At 37.5% G+C, this 22496-nt stretch overlaps 1 protein-coding gene across 1 annotated transcript in view; it reads left to right on the forward strand.

Annotated features, from left to right (window-relative positions):
* ADAMTS19 (ADAM metallopeptidase with thrombospondin type 1 motif 19) overlaps nt 1–22496 on the forward strand; it is a 152948-nt gene that overhangs the window by 22246 nt on the left and 108206 nt on the right. Inside the window, exons 3-6 of the mRNA XM_009648858.2 lie at nt 9236–9401; nt 15759–15931; nt 16859–16942; nt 17972–18129. Of these exons, the coding sequence (XP_009647153.1) occupies nt 9236–9401; nt 15759–15931; nt 16859–16942; nt 17972–18129 (581 nt within the window). The remainder of the gene's footprint in view (nt 1–9235; nt 9402–15758; nt 15932–16858; nt 16943–17971; nt 18130–22496) is intronic.

Below are 22496 nucleotides of genomic sequence, written 5' to 3' on the forward strand. Positions count from 1 at the left end.
CTCTTCAGTAAGTAGGAAACTGAAAGGTATAGAACCGTGTACAGGCCAGGTAAAAGGTTTTCTTTTCTAGGTCTGGCAGGAATAGCTTTCTCCACAATGAGATGCATTTTGGTTTTACTTGAAAAACTGTTCTATCTAAGTAAAGTTTTTTTAAAAAGTTAATGTAGCATTCATGTTGCAGAGCTAAAAAAAATAGTATGTCAGTTGAGCAAAAGTTAATGTTGCTGTTGGAACTTCATTTTGGCAGTGCTGCAATATTTGCTATCCTGAATTTTTTTTTTTTAAAGTTATGACTTAACTGCACGTATAATAAAATATACATGGTTTCTAGTGGAGCCGATTTAACTTTGTTTTGGAACTTTTAATTTATAAGCATAATTCAGAAAGGAAAGGGAAAAGTTGAAGTAGGATTAATAGACTTCCAAAGCATTTTTATGAAAAATGAAAAAGGGTTGAGGAATTAATCGTACCTGTATCTTGTCGCAATTCACCATATATAATATGATATGTCTTAAAATGGTTTTATTGAATGTTCCCTGGTAATCTTCAGAGTGTACTGAATTGATCTTAAAATGAAGTGATAGTTCATATGTTTCCATGTGGGCTTCATAAATATGAAACATTTTATGTATGTGACCTTTAATAAATATTCTTGAAGTATTGAAAAAAAGTCACAGAAGTGGCTACTAAATTGCTACATGTTACTGTTTTAGAAAATGTCTGATAAAATTACAGGTGATGTAATTTATATCCTCTAGACTAAAAGCTACCTTGAATATCTGTTGTCTTATGAAGGCAGTTGAAGCGTTAGGAAATTCTGCCTTGCACAGAGGCAAGATGCCAACAAGTAGCTGAATGGCAGTGCCTTATGTAAAGAAATGATTTCTTGTGCTTCACATCACCTGCAAGAAATACGGGCAGTCCAGCTGGCCATAAGGGGAGAGGCACACTTTGGCAGCGGAGGCAGGCAAGAAGTATTGCTGGTAAGAGCGTAAGAGGCTTAGAAGTGGAGGTTTTATTTTGAGAGTAGGTCTGGTAGTGGTGTGTGTTTGTAAGACGGGCATTTGTGGAGTGGGACGAAAGAACTGAGATGTGCAAAGGGACTTCAGACTGCAAGATGCAAGTTAATGTTCAGTTCAATGGGGAAAATATAGCTGTATCAAAGCAGCCTTTCTTGAGGTCCTAGTGAATGCCAACTTGAATAAAAATCAATAGGTATTTCACAAGCCTATCAGTTTCACAGTTGTGACTATATATCATCTTGCCTCAATTGCCTTGTTTCCAAGGTATGTTAAATTTGTCCCAGCTCTCAAGTGATATTTAGGAAGCTGTCAACCTTTTATGGATTGTGATATTACTAGTAAATATTTGATAACACTGAATCATTGCCAAAGCTATGAATCTGTTGGCTTCTTTGAGTTCTGGTTTGCTGAAGGACAGCACTGGACTTAATCAGCAATGTCCATAAGCTCTTGCAGTACAGGAATCACAAGAACAGTGTTTGTATGTTACTCATTATAAAGGGGAAAAAAGGGTGCTTTTTAAAAGAAATATCAAAGAAAGTGGAGTATAGAAGTCATGGGAAGTTAAATAACCCTCTGTCCACCCTTCAGTACGTTAGGATCTTAACAGATCCTTTTCCATATTTTTCTTATCATAATTTTTATTACCGGTCTTGATGTATTTTTGAGATCTCAGTCACTGTGGTTAGAAAAAGAAAGCTAACTAGTTTTACTTTTGTATTTTGTCAGCCTTTTTCATACTCCAGAACTTGAATGCTTCCTACATGGCAAATAACTCTTTAATAGTGCTTTTTGGCAAGTAGTCTTCTAAATGAGCAAATGAGAGGAGGAGGAATTGTTCTGCTTATTTCCACTACAGTTAAAGCCTATGCATACCATAAAGCTACTGGTACTAGTTCCCTACTGGAGTTCCCTGTAGGCTGTGAGCATAAAAACTATGTTTGCTCTGTTCTTATGTTCTTTCTTGCCATCTCCTACGCACTGTCAGTGGAGGGTACTGTACAGGGTGGACCTTTGTTCTGGCCCAGTCCAGTTATTCATATGTACTTAACATAGATGTGATTGTGTTCTTAATATTGTCAATTGGCAATTTTATCAGTGGTGCAGGTGATCAGCCAGTCTGGCAAAACAGGATGAAGACAACTTTGCCAGATGGAAAATTTCCTCGAGAAACAGGATGTTGAGATTTGAGAAGGGGAGATTCTGAAAAAATAACGCAATTTACATATTTCTGTTGAAAGATTTCCCTGTAAAAATCTCTTGAGAAATTAAAATATTTCAACTGTGGTCTCCAAACAGTAAAGGCACAAACACTAAAATCTATTTTAGGTACTTACATTCAGTAAAGATAACATCTGAAATAACTGGTAGCATCTTGTGATAGATCTCAAACTTGTTTTACAAAATAATTTATTGCACACACAACCTTATTAAAATATTTTTATTGTGGAGGTAGTCAATGATTATTTGTGGTCACTTCCTGAGTAGACTGTACTTTGTTTAGATATCATCCTGCACTGTGAAGACAGTTTAAAAATCATACCATATATTAGAATATTGGCAATTTAAGCAGCCCTTATACCAAATACTGCAGTAATTTCTCATAATGTGTTTATAGAGGTAGACTTAGGTCTAGAAAAGGAAATATTTTATTTCAGGCTAGGAAACATGAAAATTGGCATCTGAAGGAAATGCCAAACATCTTAAGGTTTGACTGGCAGTGATTAATGGGCAAATGGAAGTTTGAGGGATAACAACCACAGACCCTTTTGGTCTCCTTTACTTCATTTTCTTTTCAACAAATCAGATTGTGTTGGATTTGTGTCCTTTCTATGATGAACTTATGCTTCAATCTCCACTGTCAGTTTAAGAGATTCTTGCTCAGTTGAGTAAGGTTATGTAAATAACAGCACCTGTGCAAATGTGTCAGAATATGCAAACCCATCTCAATTTTGTATGCTTCACTGTTCTACTTAATTTGTATCTAACAAACAAAAATGAAAAAACCTTTTTGCATGTGCAACATCAGCTTCTTTTGATAAAAGTAGTCATCATCTTAAATATCATGAGAGCAGCATCCTATAGAGAATGATTTTCCTAAAGATTCAGGGTAGTGTGTGTCTTAAACCAGACTGGAAGCAAAGGAGTTTGGAAGAGTTTAAAAGCCACGGAAAAATTGTTTCTAGAGATCTTAAACTTGGGGGGCAGTACCTGAAGGTATGCTTCTAACTCAGTAGTCTCTGCGTAACAGTCTGAATATTTTTCCTCTATCAGGGCTGTAAGGTACGGCGTTGTGCAGATGTACTTCCTTAGGGTACAGTCCTACCATTAAAAAAAAATCCCAGAAAGGATTGGATTGAATGCTGTGTCGGCAGCTGAAAGCCAGTCAACGGAGAGAAACTGAATCTCTCCCGTTCGTGACTTCTCTTAACAGCACAATGGAGTGAGCAGGTAGATAGAGAAAACCCATGTACAATGTGTATGCTGTGTGCGCGAAGCCTGGAAATGCAGTTAATTGAAGACAGAAGTTTCTGGCACTTACAAATTGTTTCTTCAGCCTTCAGCAATGAACATACTTAAAGGTGGAAAGCTGTAGTGTGTTTGAATAGCAAGAACATGTGAAGTTCTTACCCTATTATTTATGCAGTTTGAAAAGTTGTTTGAGCTTGCTTTATAGCTGGAAACTATTTCTTTTTGTTGTGTTTCAGCTGAAGTTAGGTCCTGATAGTATTGTTAGAATCGTGATAGTAAATTTAATTTGGTTTTTAATCTGATTTTAATTTTTAAAATCATGGAGGAAAAGCTTCTTTAGAGTGGGATACTGATACGCAAATTAAAGATTTTGCCTCTTTAGTCAAGAATAAATCTTCAGTTCTGGGACATTTTACAGATAGTACAAAGTCTAAGATTACCAGAATGTGTTTCAACACTAGTAAGTATTGAACCAGCAAACAAGAATTGTCTTTTGCACTGTACGTTGAAGAAAACCTTTCATTTTCACACTGCAGATGACATTAATATTTTGGTGCTGATAGTTGTAATATGCTTATTAAACTATATGTACATTTTCTAGATCTGATAGGGATGCATTTTTCCTATGACATTGCTACTTGCCTTGGGCAGTATGGTGGGAGCACGAAGCAGCACAGTTTCATCCAGCCTGTCCTTGCACACTGTGTGCATCTGCTTCGGACAGGACAGCGGAGAGACTCTATTTCCATTTATTACTGAAATCTAGGTTTAAGATGCTGGTTGAATGAATGAAGAGACAAAAGAGTAGCGAGAAAACAGGAAAGGTGTAACACAGTGGGAGTTTACTTCAGGTGAGAATTAGGAAATTTTGAATCTACTGCTCATTTAGGGGAACACACTGTTATTAGGTGTGTTTGTGTCCCTGCAAGCATGCAGCTGGTAGTAATAACCTGCAAGAGGGGGAGAGGTATGTAACTCTGTACGGATGGCCTCTGTGGGATGACACTGGAGACTGCCCTGTGTCAGCCACAGCCAGTTCCAGCGGGCTCCGACGGACCTGCCACAGGGCACAGCTGAGCCCCTCCGCCAAGATGGCAATGCCCCTGGGAAAAGGAGAGAGTAAAATGCCGCCGATTAGTATGAGGAATAAGGAAAAAAAGTGAGAGAAACATCCCTGAAGACTCCAAGGGTAGAGGAGGAGGAGGAAGAGGAGGTGGTGCTCCAGGCACCAGAGCTGATATGCCCAATGCAGGTCCTCCATGGCCAGAGGATGTGGGCATGCCCTTGAAGGACACTGCAGGCCATGGAGAGCCTATGCTGGAGCAGGCTTATCCTGAAGGACTGCAGCCTGTGGAGAGGGAGGAAGGGTAAAGTGTGAGGAGGAGGGAGCAGCAGAGAGAAACTGTTATGTGTCGACCGTACTGCCCATTCCTCACCTGCCCTGTGCCACTCAGGGTGTAAGGGGAAGTGTTGTTTTCATTTGTTTTTGTTTCTCACTATCCAAATCTGCTTTAATTGGCAATAAATTAAATTAATTTTCTGCAAGTCAAGTTTTATTTGCCCATGATGGTGATAGCAAAGTGATCTCCCTGTCCTTATCTTGACCCACGAGCTTTTTTTTTAAATCCTATTTTCTCCCCCTGTCCTGTTGGGGAGGGGGATAGGAGAGCAGCTGGGTGGGTGTCTGGCATCTGGCCAAGGTCAACAACCACAGTGGTGAATTGTTTAGTGAATCAAAATTTCACTTTGACATGTCAAGCTGCAGGATTAGAAACTGCTACTATATAAATGGTAAATTGTAGACCACTGAGACTCGTCCTTTGGAGCTGGCAAACTACTTTGTTTAAAAAAGTAAAAAAGCCTTAATGTTCTGACATTTCTTCGAAGTCTGTATTATGTCGTCTGCATTTATTACTGCATTTCAATGAATCTTTCTATTGAAAACGATACAACATATTGGCAAAATGCTATTTCATAACTGTCATGTGGTATGTAAAGTCTCCTTTTTGACACAATATTGTCTGTACCCCATCTCTTCTCTGGGATATTAAAATGGGAATGGCTTAACCTCTGACTATAGTACACACTTATGGATATTATTCTGTCATCCTGTTTTTTTGTGATAATGATAGCAATGGACATATATTTCTTCTTTTCTTACTTCTCAATTCCTGCAATTAGGAAAACATTCATTTTTGTTAAATTATTTTGCTGCCTTGTTTGTATAAATTTTGCAAGAAAAAATATTATGTTCAAAATCTGCATTGTTTCAACTTCGAATGATAACAAGCTGCCACTCTGAATTGGTATGCAAGGAAGAGGATATAGGAGTTTGAAGAAGTCTTTGCCAATCTTGACATTCCCTGGTGTATACCTAGTGTCTAGTAACTATATGCATAGGTGGTCTTCACAAATTTGCTTCACTTTTATGTTTGTGTAACTTCTCATGGTAATATAATTTTATTAGAAACAGTAGACTTGAAGTTTTTATAGGATACATGACAGAATGTCAAATCTTTATATGTCCTCCAAATAGGGAAAAAAAAATCTAAAATTGCTGTCCTTTTAGGAAAGAAATGCTGGGCAGAAAAGATTAGCAAAAGTGTTATTCATAGATGTTAGAAATAAGATGGCATAGCAGTTTCTGTTATGGGATGGAATTGCCTACAATATTCAGATATTTTTCATTCTTCATCTCTCATCTGTGGTATTTCCAATTGGATGTAAGCAAAAAAACCCCAGCTTTCATATTTCAGAAGAATTCTGATCTGCCTACTTTTTGTGATTATTGGCATATTTCAGAGGTAACTCTTTTAGGTAAGACAAAAGGTTGGTTTTCATTCAGGGCTAATGTTTCCACATGACTTTTTTTTGTGTGTGTTTGTTTTAGGAAAGTGAAAAGTCTTGTTACGATGTGAATGTATGTTGTGGAAAGCTTTCATTTGTGAGGGCAAGTGTCCATTTCAGAGTGTCCATATTTAGTCCCATGTAATGCTTTACATGCTCATTTGATGAAGTCTCCCCTGTACTTAAGGTCTCATAAGGTAAATAAAACACAGAGCAAGTACCCAGTTCATCCTTACTTAGGAGGTCTGAGGAGTGTTTTGCCAAATTGCACAGGTTGCCTTGTGCTTCAACTCTGCTGAGTTGTATGTGTGCTACATTTAAGTTTTGTTTTATTTCAGGTTAAGAAACTTGAAAATGCAGTGATACATGAATGCAGGGAGAAGAATGGCATGTTATCTTATGTTTGCAAGACATAAGCCCACCATCCTGGTAGCCTTTTCAGTTGGAGCTGTGAGCAGCGCTACCCCAGATGCATATTATTTTTCTACATTTTTTAAATCTTTGTTTTGCTGTGCATTTTCATGACACGGAGGTTTTGCCATTTGAACTGTCTGAAGCATGTATTTGGCTGGCATCCAGTGTCTAAAAACACGTTGAAACTGTGGTGCTTTAATGCATAGCTTTGATTTTCTCTGCTTTATGTGTTTAGTTTTATGGTAGAAAATCTTCTTCTAATGATTATGAAAAAATAAGGGCATGGTTGGCAAGGATATAGCTTCATTTCCACTTTTCTACCTGTGAAATTGTCCAAGAGATGGAGAAATAGTCATGTTTTTTTCAAAAGCAGTCAAAATTATCACAGAGATTATTTTGTTATCCAGATTTTCTGAGAATTACCCATTTGTGTGTGTGTGTGTGTGTGTGTGTGTGTGTCTATATATATAACTGAGGTTAATTTTATTCAATAAACTTCACATCAATGTTCAGTTCTTCAACTTCTGAATTCAGGAGACTGGTAATAATTTTTGGAGTTCTCTACCAAGGGATTAGCCTTCAGTTTATGCAAGGAACTGGAAGAAAACATAAAGTGTCAGTGGTCCTAGCACAGCTTCTCAGTATGTCTAGTTGGAAATCTGAAGAACAGCATCTTAAAGCCCTGGTTTCATTTTGCAGCAAAGAGAATGAAGACAGAAAAAATATGGTTGAGTCTTTGTTCAAGGTGGACTAAGGCCTTGGTTTTTGTAGGTGGACAGGGGATACCTGCAGCACCACCTGATGGGCTTCTATTCCTGTTCTATATCCAGAGTTTATCAGCATCTTTCATAGGCTAAATAATGATTAAAAAAAAAAATCTAGGCCTGAATGAAATTCAGCATTAGACATAAAAATCAAATAAGAAATAGTTTATGCATTTTTCTAGAACTATGCTTTTAAATAAAATTTCATTTAACCTCACTTACAGTTTATATTAGAAAAATTAATTGTTATGTGAAGGTAACATTATTCAAGATCTATAGATATGGTATCTGGTACGTGTACGGAAAGTACTAGCAATACGTAAGTAGCTAATCTTCTAAATGTGTAACATTTAAAGCTCATGATGAAGATAATCTGACCTAAAAAGTAAGTGCAAAAGGGAAACGGAACAGCCAAACAAACCTGGCTACTCTTATGTTTCTGTACAATGTTAATGATGACCTTTCAGCATCTGTTCAGCATTCTGCAGCTAGTGTAGCTGATTGAAAAATTAAATAGATGTATTCACATTTATTTAATGCGATTGTGCAGAGAGATTTTGTTGGGTTTTTTTCCTTTTTAAAGTAGTGCCCACTTATGTTTGAAATAAATTGTATCTTGTACTGCCTATAAAATTTTATTTTGTTTTCTTCCTTGGATCAGAATTTCTTTTTGATGATTTATCCATATGTCAGGCAGGATATCCACTGTGATAATGGCATCTACATAATTCCAGAAGAATCAAAATTATTTTCTATTTCTCTCCATTAATACTACATGGAAACATACAGAAGAGCTCTTGGTTTCTCTTAGCCAGATGTACCACATTGTTTTCTTTCTGTAGCAAAACTGTTTAATAGGTTTTTAAGTTTAGAGAATGAGAAAGTTAACTGTCAGTCTTGCTGATGACATTTTCTAGGAGGAAAAAACACCACAAAACCTTGCCATCTCCAGCTTTACTCTTGATAGAAACTTGTATGTGTTGGCAGCTTAGCAATTTGAGCTGAGTTAGATTTGTATGGTATTTATATAAATATGTTTTATAGTATTCTTTTTAACTTTGGTCACACTCTTGTAATATTAGATATACATCTGGTGTGTTAGCTTTTTATGTATGTTTGTGTGCATAAGTAAATTGGGCAGGGAGGGAGGAAGCTAACAAACTAAATGACTGTATCAGAATGTTTTCCTGTTTCAGCTGCTGGCAACCAAGGAGGGATTGCTGCCTTTTTTTATATTTTTATTTTTTTTAATTTGAAAAAGTGTAAAAGGAGTGTCACAAGATGCATTTTCCAGCTTCATAGTTGTTCAGGATGTATTTTTTTGCCCTAAATTAAATATAGTTATCTAAAAATGTGACAATACACTCAGTAATAAAACTAGTGTATAGACTTTTCTGTACATGCTGTACATATTTAAATGACCCCATGGGTCTCCCAAAGCAAACTTTTAACATTCCAGATCTTTTACCGTGCATCTGCTACTGGCACATAGCCACCCACCCACACAGATTTAGTTTAAATAAATGAAATTTATTCTAGTTTACTTAAGTAAAAAGACTTGTAAAATATAAAGGTAGTCACCTTGCTGGTAAGGTTACTAAAATGAAGGGTTTTCTTAAATAGAGTTTTGTGGATTTTTTTCTTCTGTAGGACTGTGCACAATTTCATACTTTCTTAAATTCTTATCTTATGTGTTCCTTTTGTTTTCCTTTGCAGATGGGATTTATACAGATTAATGAGGACTTCATATTTATTGAGCCACTCAATCGCACTTTGGCTGTGACAGGTCATGCACACAGGGTGTACAGACGAAAAAGGTCCATAGAGGAGAAAATTGCTGAAAAGCCAGCTTCTCAGAATCAGTACTGTGGTATTGTTACAGGTAATATACAAATCTCACTGAAAAGATCTAACGTAGCAGATGTATTTTTAAGATATGTAGACAGTAGTTAAAAACAACCCCCAATAAAAGCATATCTGATTATTCCTTTAGCAGTAACTTATGGTGGACTTTGAGGTGGCATGCTGAGGCTGCCGTTTCGCTTGTCCAAAGAAGGAACTGTCCAATGAGGAATAGACTCTGCTTCTTAATGTCCAGTTATATTTGAAAGTAGAAAACTTTGGGTCATTTTTTTACTTCAACTTAATAATTACAACCTATTTCTTGTCCCGCTCTGTCTTTGTAGTTGATTCATTATTTACTATGTGCAGTGCTTGTATTTAATATTCTGTTTTAAAACATCAGCACAGTTCATCCCAGTTTCAGTTAGTAAAAAGTCTTGAACTTCCAAATGGGTCCAGCACTGAATTGAAATTACTTTTATAACAGTGTTCTTGTTCTGTGATTGATACTTCAAGAACTGTATGAAGCAATCCTAATGCATCTTCCTCAATGGTAAGTTGTAGAAGTTGTTGAAGTGTTTTCAACAAAAATTTGGCACATAGTGGTGACTTAATAATTTTCAATGGAGAGAAGAAATATGTGAAAGATGTCATTTTATTGTTCCTGCTTCAACTCCTCTTCTTCAAAGGTTAGAGGACATCTCAGTCTTTTGACCTCAGCGTGAACTGAGGGTGTTTTCAATGTTGTTGTGAGAATTTTTTTTTTTCCCAGGACGTAAACCAGAATGAGTGCGCATTTACAGGCATTTTTTCTATGTCTCCTAATACTGTATAAGTAAGATACTGACAAAGTGGAAAGAAATAGCAGAAGTGCACTGGTATGACTAGGGAGCTGGATTATATGACATCTGAGGCAAGGCAGAAGGAACTGGGTTATTTCAAACAGGTGAAGAAAGGTAATGGAAGGATGCAGCTGTAGCCTTCTGGTGCCTAAGGGGCTGCAGAGAGAAGATGAAGCCAGACCTCCCTTAGAGGTATGGTATGACAGAATGAAAGACAACAGTTGTAACTTGCATTCAAGGAAATTTCAATTTCAGCAAGAATTCGTAGCACTGGAAGAGATTTCCTAGAGAGGCTGTGGAGTCTGCATCCTCAGACATTTGCAAAACATAGCTGGAAATGTCTCTAAGGGAGCTGATCTTTGACACTTGTCCTGACTGGAGCAGGACCTTCGCCTAGCTGACCTCTGGAGATCCTTTCCAGCCTAAACTTTTCTGTGGCTGTGTGGTTCTGACTGAACATTTATACTGCTCTGTCAATTTTATGTGGTTACAGAATAAATGTGGCAGGGTTTTTTTTCCATTTTGGAAGTATCGTTTTTATAATTAAGCATCTATCCACAGGTTGAAATCAAAGATGTATTAGCAAAGGAAGGCTCTTTTGTAGTTGTTAAGAGGGACTAAGTAACTGGCATGTAACTTCCTCCAGCAAGCTGTATATTTCTCTTCTGAGCATTGTATTACATTGCCACTGCTTATCTAAAAGTGAAATTTTCTATATTAGCAAAAGTCGCTCACATAAAGGAAAGCTGGTTATTCTTCCTTATTAGTGGTAAGTGATTTAGAGCATGCATGCATGCATGTGTTTGGGAGTGATAAAAAGAGAGAAAACAAAAAGCATGCATGACGTGCACTGGGAAAGGGGAGAGAGGCATCTGATAAATAGCAAACTATGATGTGTATGCAGTGTATGTGTAAGCAGTTAGCTAGTATCACCAAAACATTCATGGTATGGGCACAGACTTATAGATGGGTTGAAACAACAAAAATAAGCCTTTACAGCAATATTTGAGAATTGTAAGTCAAATCTTAAACTAAGTAGATCAATGAAACAAAGATAAAACAAATGACTATACGGGGGTCTCTTGATACTCTCAGGCTATGCACAGCTGCCTTTGGTAGAGTTGTAACTGTGTGACACAGAGAAACACTGAGAAATTGTCTTGGCAATATGTCAACTTCTCAACAATATGAACCTATCTTGCAACAGGATCCCTTGCTTCTACAGTACTCGTGTCAGAATAGGTGCTCTGGGACAGGTATTTACACTGCTGGTTTTGAGCCAAATTTATCTCAAAAACTGGCTACCTATCAAGCAAATGTGTATTGCCAGTGATGAACTGTAATTATTAGAAGGAATGAATGTCTGTGCTGGAGGTGTTGAAGGATCACTATTGGAAATAATAGCTTTTCATGCAGAACTAGAAGAGGCAATCAAAGAAGGTATTGTTTGATGTCCGTTACTGTTGTGGGCTGGACTGAAAGATGCTACACAGCCAAACTCGTTTGGAGAGAACAAAGAACTTGTTTTTGTGAATGGGGTGGATTTTTCTTATTAATTAGGGGAGGGAGAGAATTGTACCAACAGAAGCAGATGCTTTCTGGATTTGTGAGAGTGTGCGTGCATATCCTTTTGTTGAATGTGTGTGTGATTTATTTACATATGTGAGCCAGTTGCATATACGCCGATCTCACACTCCACACTTTTCTTTAGCATGTGACCCATGAAACCTTTCAAAGCAACCAGTTCACAAGTGTGTTACAGAGAAAATGTGAGAAAGGGAGTTGCTGTTAGAGCTAAGGGCCGCATTGGAAAGCTAAGCTCTTTTCCTTCTTCCTAATCTGAAGCACTTGTTCCAGGCTAAGTTGTTTGTACAGTAAACCTAATTCATGGTAAAAGCATGAGGCACTTGGGAGAAAACAAAAATAGTTATCTTCCTTTTCACACAGAGTAGTGAGTGAGAGCTCTTATCCAGGATACAGCAGATCTGAATTTTGAATCCCTTCTGTATTTGGGAGACTGCAAGCATCCTCTTTTACTTCTCAGTTCTGGTGATAAATATACTGTTCCGAGTTATGAGCATATTGTGCTTCTCCTCTTAGGGTGATGCCATTTTGCAGGAAAAAGCCTGAAGTTTGACATTATGGAATGTAGCCTGGGCAGTCAGCTGGGAGAGCTTTGTTGATTCTTGCTCTACAGCCTGTTTCCAGGTGATAATCATGAAATAAAATTGCATAAACAATCTTGGTCATAGATCTAGATCTATGAGATTGCACTAGGTGGAGGCTGGTACTGCCTGAGGTATTGGTTTCCATTCCTTGGGTCAGAAACAAGTTGTCACTCTGCATTAAGACCTTTTAATCCCTACCCAAACTGTAGTGGAGGTATAGCTTGTGGCTTCCTAAACTCCTGAATATTCCCTGCCTATCCAGAATACTGCAATTTCTGAATGGCTAGGGTACCCATCTTCTTCTCCCTGGGAAAAGAAAGCCTGGGAGTGGTGGTGATTGCTCTGTAGTCTGGGTGTCATGCAGATGTACTCAGGGAATGCTCTTGTGCCTGAGGACTTTTAAGTGTCCAGGAGTCCTGCAGTCATAACCTGTTCTTCATGTTGGCTCAGATACTTTATGCAACCTGTGGTTATAGTAGCTGGATTTTCAGCTCTTCTAGTTTTTTGGGGGTGATTTTTTATTGCTTTGTTAACACTTCTTGTTATTTTCTCTTAATTGGCTATTGAGTGTCAGATGTACTTGCTGCAGTATTTCTAGCTTTCCTTTCAGTCAACTGAGTTTAAGTAATAAATTTATATGGAACCTTCATATTTTCCATAGTTGCACAAAACAGAAGTCTTATCACACTCCTGTAGCATTTATTTTTTATTTTGGCAGTGTAATTACTTTTAAGATTAATTTATGCATCCTTAATCTGAAGAAGCTGTTTTTTCAGTTACTCTGACTTTCATCATGTTAGCATGAGCATTATTGATGTGGGCATGTTTTCTTGAAGGAGTTATTATCTCTTACACACGTTGCCTTCAATAATAAGCAATTCTTTGGAGTTTTTACTTATTTATGCGTATATAAAGAAACAAGTGGTTTTGCCTAAAGCCTGTTTTGCCTGTTATCTGGCAGTAATCATGGTGGTTGTTTGAATACTACTGGGACCAAAATTACTAATTCGATTTATTTAAAAGTCTTGGGGAAGAGCTAACATTTTCAGACAAATGACATGTCATGTGTTGAGGAATTCTGCCACCAATTTGGAAAAGGTTGGCTGGCCAAGAAGAGATTGTCCTGTGGTTTGTGAATCCAGCAGATATCTGAGGCAAATGAGGGGTTTGCAGCCAGCTTGTCTCCAGGGCTGTACAGTCTTCTCATCCAATACAATCCCAAAAGACAGAGGTTTCAACAGTTTATGGGACTGCAGTGACCTTAGTGTTTAGCACAATACTGTATTTTATTGTGAGATGCTTACTGTCAATTCTGAACAAAAATGCACCACTAGCTACAACTCTTAGAGAGGTGTGTTAGCAGACTTCTCTGAAGAGCCATGCTAACATTAAATTTAAAGTTTTAAACCACTACTTGCTGTTTTTTATGAAGAAGTGAACAATGAATAAACTGTATTGCTGGAAACTGCTCTAAAATCAATCACTGCTCCTAGGAGGAAGGCAGATTGACCAGATGGCTCATGAGAAATCTTTTTTAACCCAAACGAGTTTACTATTTAAACTTGGATCTATAGCCTACTCTTGCAGCACTAGATGCTTGCATGGTAAGTCATAGTTGTATAGCTTGTAGGGTGTGGGGGTTTTGGCACAAATCCTGACACTGAAGTTTCATTAAAAATTATTCTCAAAAGAGTGACGAAAACACACGTAATGTTTTATTAACTGGGCTGTAGATCCGCCGTTAACAAACATAGGTAAAGCTAGAGGCTAGCTGTACATATAAGGCTAAGCAAGTGTCTGAAAGATCAAAATGAGAGAGTTAAAATTAATTTTAGACAGCTTATGAATTTATAAGTTGTTTCTACTTCTAGACAATCAAAACACCAAATATTTATTTCTGGAGAATATATACTTTTTTCTTTTAGTAAATATTATGCTTATCAGTGTTGGTAAGTCTTACATTGTCACCAGTTGTGCAGCAACGAGCAAGCCCTTCTAAAACTTAGTGGGATGGACTAAATAATTTACATATATAAACTTTAAGAAATGGCTACAGAAAAAGATAGACAACCTTTTTTAAAGCACAGATACTTTATACTTTTTACAGTGAAAAGTATATATCTACATTATATTTAAATGAAATCTCTATTACACATACATTTATATTAAATCACATATCCTTCTTCCACTGGCAACTTATATTTTAAAGCTAGTGTGTTCAGTGACCTTTAAGGCATATTTTTAACACTTTCCTGAAGAGTGACTTATTTTTTTGAGAGTAGTCATGTGTTATAAAATGAACTACAGGAACTTTCCTATTAGAGATGAGACTGATTAATTGCAAGACATTTCCTCAGAATTTTTGAATATTTGATTGTTTCCAGAACATGTGTTTATAATTGTCATCTCAAGCATCACTTTTGTTGTAAACAGAGAGCCCAATATTCTGCTGTGGAAGCTGGAAAAAATTTCACTTGATTTCAGTGACTTCAATGAGATCAGTACCAGAAGTTTTATGCCCTCTCAAGGGGATCTAACAGAACTTGGCTATTACAACAGGGAGTTTCATTTTAAATTTTGTTTTAAATTAAATTATTTTAAATATCATTGCTAACTACTGTATGCATATCTGACCACCTTCTGGCTTCAACTGTTTCTGGGTAATTAATTTTTCTTTTTCTATATGTACGGTAGTAGTAGTGGGGATTTTGTCGTGGTTTTGGAGGGAAAACTTAAAATTAACAAGAGCAGTAATGTCTAGCTTACCATAAATGTGTTATGTTTTCTATTTGGAGCTTTTTTCAGGTTTAGAAGGCTGTCTCCAGGGTTTGGTTTTGTTCTTTTACTTTACCTGCTTATAATGACAGCAGCACTGACTTTGAAGTCATGTTAGTAATACTTCCCTTTTTTGTTTCCAAGAGACCTATATCCTACATATTGTTCTCCATTTTCTTAATATTGCGTTTGTGGCAAATCTATAAGATAGTTACATCAAGGTGTTTTCTCTGTGATTTGTGAAGATGGGCAGATAACAATTCTTCAAACTCAATTTTTCTGTCAAACCTAACATGTTTTCTCCCGCAAACCAAGCTAGGAGGCACATAGTCTTTCATAAATATGTTAAGTGAAAGGATGCAAAGAATCTGACTAACTTTATTTGAGCAGCTGGATAAGATTCCAGTTTTCTTGGTCTGAACTAACATTTATATGTAGTGCAGGCCTTCAGGCTGAGCCTTAGCATTGGCAGTGCTAAATAAGCATGTATTAGAGTTCACAGGTATTACATTCCACATAATCAGTTATACTATAATCACAGGTAGAAAATCCTAAAAGTACTGTAGAGCTAGTTTGAAGGATGAGTTTGTCAAGCAATGTCTTACGTTGCAGATAAAAGAAAATCCAAGAATCAAAAAGTATCAGAAAGTGGAAGAGGAAAACGATACTCGTACAAATTACCTCAGGAGTACAATATAGAAACTGTTGTGGTGGCAGATCCAGCTATGGTTTCATATCATGGAACAGACGCTGCCAGAAGATTTATTCTAACCATCTTGAACATGGTAAGAAATGTAAAATTAATTTTGGCATTTTGCCGACAATGCATGCACTGTGGGCATTGCTCCTTTTAAATATTTTTAAATATTCTGTCTGAGCACCTGTAAGGGACAGTAAGTACATGACCATCAGCAGGCTGTCAAGACTTACTCCATATGTTTCGCAGCATAAAACCATGGTGCTGCAAACTTGTCAGTACTGTCTGACCTTGTATCTTGAGCAATGAAACCGGAAAGGGAAAGCTGAACAAGATGATTCTTTGGTTAGAAACCCATGATGTTATTCGGAAGGCTGGGATATTGGGTGATTTCTCATGATCCATGCTTGTTATGAAGAGATGACGTTGTTGAGAAGGATTGTGTGATCATTAGAGGCTGGAAAAGACCAGAGCAATGCACTTGGACAATTACATCCACCCCAGCTCCATCTGGAGCTGCAGTGCACTCATCTGGTGCATAAAGCAATGAAAACTAGCATCTGTAATGTACAAGGGAAGATTGTTCTAAAGGAGCATAAGCTGAAGAATAAATAAAAACTTGTAACTATTCTGAATAGGAAGAGTTATTGCCATGTCCTGGCTCAGACCACTTGGGCCATGATCCTGGATTTAACTGAATAGAAATTTTCATGTGAATAGTATTATATGCATGTGTAAGTACTCGGAGAAATAGGCTACAGGTTATAAAGTAGTCATGGCCATTGGGGGGGAAAAGGTCTTTTTGTGCTCCTGGAATGAATACTAAGCTCTGTTTTCCCTTCAGCAGACCAACACAGTACATTAGCTTAATCTTCTGTTCAAATTATGGAAAATGAAAGCAGTCACAGTAGAGTGTAAGAAATTTTTGAGGTTCTTTGAGGTTCTGTTTTTTTTAGTCTAGAGTGTGTTGTGTGCAATACAAGCACATATTTTTATTTACTGTTTTTTATCTTAGGTTTTTAACCTTTTCCAGCACAAGAGCCTTGGACTACAAGTAAATCTTCGAGTGACTAAACTTGTCCTCCTTCATGAGACTCCAGTAAGTATCTACGATCTTTGTCTTAGCCTGTAGAGGGTAATGCTCCTTAGTTTGTTGCTCCATGAAGGCTTGCAATATTCACCAACTTTAATGGCTGACAAATTGTCTCAGTTAGCTTTTGTGCATTATTTAGTTATTTACACTGCTGGGCAGCCCCAGTAAAGATTAAGCCTCTCCTACTTTATGTGCTGCACATACTGAGATTTTTCTGTGCTTGCAGTTGGAAGTCAGTCAAAGTGTCCTTGTGGAAATCATCTAGTTCTTAAGAAAATCTGCTTGTGCTCTGCTTTTTGTGCGTTTGTATAGCTCAATGAAAAATCATCTCCTTCAAACCCAGTGGAAAGTAGGAGGAAAACTGATGTTCTTTGTCAGGTAATCTCTAGATGAACAAAGGGTGCGATGATATAGGACTATTCTTTCATTGCACCTTTCAGGCATCATCTCAAATCCCATTTGTTCTTCCTGGAAAAAGACTAGTCAGCTGATACTTTGACTGAGATTTTCTATTAACCTATGGTTTGTATATTGTATTTCAGGACAATGTCGATTTGTTTGCTTGCTGTTTCTGCAAAATATTATGGAAATCCTTTCGTATTTTAGTTAGCTCGTAAGAAAAAGGGATTTGCTTATCCATGTTTCTAATTTTAAAATATTATATTTCTGCAGTGTTCAAGAAAGTATTTCTTTTTTTAGTGTCCTCTCAGCCAGTGGAGAAGTCTCATTTCATGTTCAAATTCTGCATATTCACTTCATTAATCTTTTTTTTCACTATGGATAGCAAAAAATCAGCAAATGAATGAGGCAAGGGTTCAGGTGAACAAATCCACTGAATACCTTCCAGTGCACTGTCTTTATCTGTGTCTTTAACATAAGAAAAAGATGATTGCTGCTCCTGAAGTTCAAGTCATTCTGCTGTGAACATATTGTGCCATAAAAAGGAGAATATTTTTGCTAACTCAGTCAAAAAATCTTCTTAATTCTATTTATGGAATCATAATTCTAATAAAATGAATTGTTTTTTATTTCCAGGCAGATATGTATATTGGACATCATGGGGAAAAAATGCTTGAAAGCTTTTGTAAGTGGCAACATGAAGAATTTGGGAAGAAGAATGATATACACTTAGAAATGTCAACAAGCTGGGGAGAAGACATGTCTTCAGTTGATGCAGCCATACTGATCACAAGGTAAAACACTGAAAGATGAGCATTTAAAAATAGCTAGTGGCATAATGTGAACATAGATCAAAGAAACTGATAGATGACCAACACAGTTAGGATTTAGTGTTGTAATGAGGAAAAGTGCAACTTGAGGCTTCTTTCCAGAACTCAAAGAAAGTGGTAAAGTGGTGGTAGAAATGGTTCATAATGCAAGAGTTCTCTGATGGTAAACATGTGAAATGACAGACAGGTCACTCTTCTGTTTCTTCTTTGGCTGTATAGCTAAGGCTGTAGGTTGGATGCCTCTCTTCATGTGCTTTCATTTAAAAGGGGCAGCACCCACAGACCTGTAGACACTTTCATTCAAAACACAAAAGCATATTTAGACTATTCAGAGCTGGATCAGCATGACACTAGGCACATTACAGAGTTGTGCTTCCCTCTAATGGATCTAGAACTAGTATGTTTCATTGTGTGCTGAAGGTACTTCATTTACACAGTATGCCTCCAGCTCACCTCTTTCCTCCCAAGCAGATGCTCTCATGGTTTAAGCTGTAAGTGGTGCTTAGGGGGATTCGTCTTGATGTTTAGACAAGATACAGCCATTATCCAAAGAAAACGACAGAATAATAGTTCAGCTGCTCTAGGCTTAGGGCTTAGTCCTATTTTTAAGGTGGACCTTGGACTGGATGACCTTCGGAGTTCCCTTCCAAAGAAAATTCTTGTGACTGGATATACTGGAATACCATTGTGCTGTCCCATGCTAGCTGGCAATGTGGTATCCTAAAACCATGTGTAATCTTTAAACTTATGTGTAGCCTTATACCATTTATTCACGGTAATGTCACTAGGAGCTATATGCATTTTTTTAAATTAGTTTACATTTGACTGCTACAATATCTATAAGATATTTCAGTTTTCTGAAGCAGAAAAATGCTTCCCTAAGTTTCCCTGTTTTGGAGAGCCAGTCACATACTGGAAGCAGAAAATGGTCAGGGGTGACAGCTTTGTTGCTACTTCTGCTGTTTAGTCCCTTACCTTTTCTTAGAAAAGCCCACACTCATCTCTTCTTACCCTATGCCATCCAATTCTACTTGTGTTTTTCTGTTTTATGGGTTGTTGGGGCTTTGAGTGGGCAGATTAGTTTTTGTTACACATTTGTCCATTAGCTAAGCAGCAGTCCTTCACACAGGTTCCTTTGAACTACCATGGAAGGGATGAGAAATAATGTTCTCTGTAAGAAATTTCCATTAACTCACCAGAAAACATACTTGGGATGACAGAATGGAAAGAAATTTTTCAGATTGAGACCCATGACTGATTTTAATAGCAGTGAGTGTGTTGGTGGGGGAGGAGTCTAGATGGAGAAGGAAAGGTGTGAGTAGTAGGAAGGAGTGAACTTGGACCAAGGCATAAATGGTGGCTGAGTGTCATGCATGGCATTGGGTTGATGAGCATAGCTAAAGGGGAACAGACCTTCTTACATCTAGTTGTACTTTGTGACTGTCCAAGGATAATCGAGCAATTGCATACTGCTTGGTTGCTAGAAACATGGGGCTATTGAGTGGCCCCTCACCTATCCCCTGGCTCTCTGATTTGAGGCAGCAGAAGCAGTCAGCACTACCTGCAGCAGCAGCAGCAGCTTGAGGGACCATCGAACCCTCCAAGCCTGCATCTGCCAGGAGAATGAATCTAGCACTGCGTTCTTTAGCTGGTGAGATGTAGCTCTCAGGTTGTAGGATGCTGTGAAATAAAGCATATAACACCTCTTTCCTCTCTTTCTTTTTTTCATCTTCACCTCAACCATCCTTTATGGGAAGAGACAGAAGAGTTCTGAACTGATGCAAGTGAGATGTTAGTTAAGCAGTTGAGAAGCAGTGGTCTGCAGATGTCTTTAGCATCCATTGTGTTTGGCCAGAGGGCTTTTTGAATTTCATGCAGCATTTCTAAATGGTAAAAAAAGCTTTCGGAAAGTCTAATCATATGTTAAGACATGCTTTGTAATTATGGTATTTTGATTTGCATTGCCTACAATTTTTTACCTGTCAGTTTTAATATGTTTTTTGGAGTAAATTTGTGATCAGTGTTAAGGAAATCAAAGTAGAGAGCCGCGAAGTGATTGGTTGGATATCAGATAGTAAGTCAGTGCTGCAGCCAGAAATTAAAGATCTGTTCTTCTGATATTTTTATTTTTTCAGTGGAATTATTCACTGGACTATACTGCCTCCCATCTCAGAGCTGCTTTAGCTGATAGTAAATCACACCAGTGTGGTTTGCTGACTGTGGGAATGTTTTGCTAATCCAGGCTCCCTCTGCACATCATCAGGTTTATGGTATAGCTAACCCCATGTGTGACTCCACTTGTGTTTTGTTAATTCAGAGTCTCATTCTGTTTTGCAAACACAGAACAATCTCCTTTGTCACAACTTCCAAACAGCTTTGGACAGCAGACCTGCTTTATTGAGAGAAATCATTTTGTTGAGACAGATGAACAACATCTGCTTGATATTTTTAAAGTAAAAATGTATAGTTTTGGTTATCTTAACACATTCTGTGGCAGACCTCCTAAAATTTCGCACACCTCCTTTTTTGTCTCACATGATCATAGAACAGCAAGAGTACTTTGAAAAAGCTTTCCTGTGCTTTCACATGCCAGTTGCGTCTAGTAACCAAAAGTTAGAAATGAAGTATTGAGTATTCCGCAGAGCTAATTTTTAATGCCAAACTAAAAAGACCATGATGTGTATGTAACATTCAACAGTCAAAGAGCCATCATGGCCTCTTCATGAAAAAGGGGGTCTTATTTTTGCATTTGTTACATGCAGCAGAAAGCAAAACCAGCTTCTCCCCACGACTTTCTCTGCTGCCCAAGTAGGCCGTATGATACACATGAATCTGCTGCCAATTTGTGCATTTCACTTTACTGTAGTCCTATTTCAGCCTGTGAGTTTTTGTTTAGTTTCCCTTTAAATTGGCTTATTGTGATGAAGTAATGTCCTGCTTAAAATGTGGTGCTATAAAATAAAAGGAAGACAGAAAAAAAAAAAGTTTGAATAGTGTATTTAGAAAAGATCCCCAGGGAGGTTATGTATAAGGAGAATGTGAGAATTAAGACAGAAATTGTTTTAAGGACTCTCCTGATAAAACTGTCCGATTCACAGTTATAAATTAGCACTATTACTTTAGAGATATATGTATCACGAAGTACTTTATACCACAGCACATCAATGTCCTCCTTGCCTTTTAAGTTACAGAGTGCAAGTGCACAAAGATAAGCCCCAATTTCGGTGACTGCTGAGGTTGTATTACCAGTTGCTATCTGCATAGGTTGTCCGGCCTGAATGAGGTAGCAAAAAGTAAGGCAGGAAAAGGCCCGTGGCATCCACGGTTACTCTATGATGATACTTGCCTCTAGTGCAATCAAGGTAATGGAAGCTTCTAAGTGTATTAAAAAAAAAAAAAAGATACAAGAATGAGGCAGAATCTACCATCATTTAAAAATTATACGTCATGCTGCATTTCCAGTACATAGGCCAATCAGTGTCACAGTGTTTTTTGAAAAACACGTAAATATGAAAATAATAATTAAAAAAAATCAAGTTCTGTATTCTCCTTCTCAGAATTGCCATTTTCACATGTGCTTGTGGTAGAAAGTAGATCTCTGATTCTCCTAATATTCAGCAGATAGATGGTCATACTCCATGTTCACAGTGTACATCAGCTGTTTATTCATATTGATCTGCAGTATCTGAAATCTCTTTGCTCTGGGTGATATATTACTGAAAGAGCGCTGCGAGGCATTTTCACTGTAAGAAAAGGCCTCATTCTATGAAAGTAGACAATGGCATAAAGAACACTTAGATTTGCTAAATAGTGTTTCATTTCCAGTTGTTCCAACCCTCCAGAACTCTCCCCAAAGCCTGGACAAGAATTTCTTAAGCGTTGCTATTACCTTCCAATGCACACAAGAAGTGCAGTTCTTTTACTGACTTTGCTTTTTACTTCCTTTCTGATGATAATAGTTTGAACCAAAAATACCTCTTCAAGAAAGTCAGAGATGGAAGACTGCAAATGACCCCTGGACAGAAAATAGCATTACAGGGTCACCCAAGAGGTTGCAGTGTTTGGCAGTCCAAAATTGTTGAAATGTAAAGGGATAGGGATTGGGTTAGTAAGCTGCCACTGCTGTCCTTAAACTTCTGGTGAAATCTGGCTCTGGAAAAATGAGTTCTTGCAAGAGCATGGTGAGAGAGAAAATTATTCTTAACTTTGTCTTCATATTGGTATTTTTTAATCACTGTAATTTCAACACTGCAAATGCTCCTATTTTTTTTTTTTTTTTTTTGCAAAATTTTACAGTGTTTACTGTTTTTCTTTTGACAACAGCAGCAGAC

Source organism: Egretta garzetta, unplaced genomic scaffold (assembly GCF_000687185.1).
Source record: "Egretta garzetta isolate BGI_Z169 unplaced genomic scaffold, ASM68718v1 scaffold281, whole genome shotgun sequence".
In the NCBI taxonomy this organism is placed as follows: domain Eukaryota; kingdom Metazoa; phylum Chordata; class Aves; order Pelecaniformes; family Ardeidae; genus Egretta; species Egretta garzetta.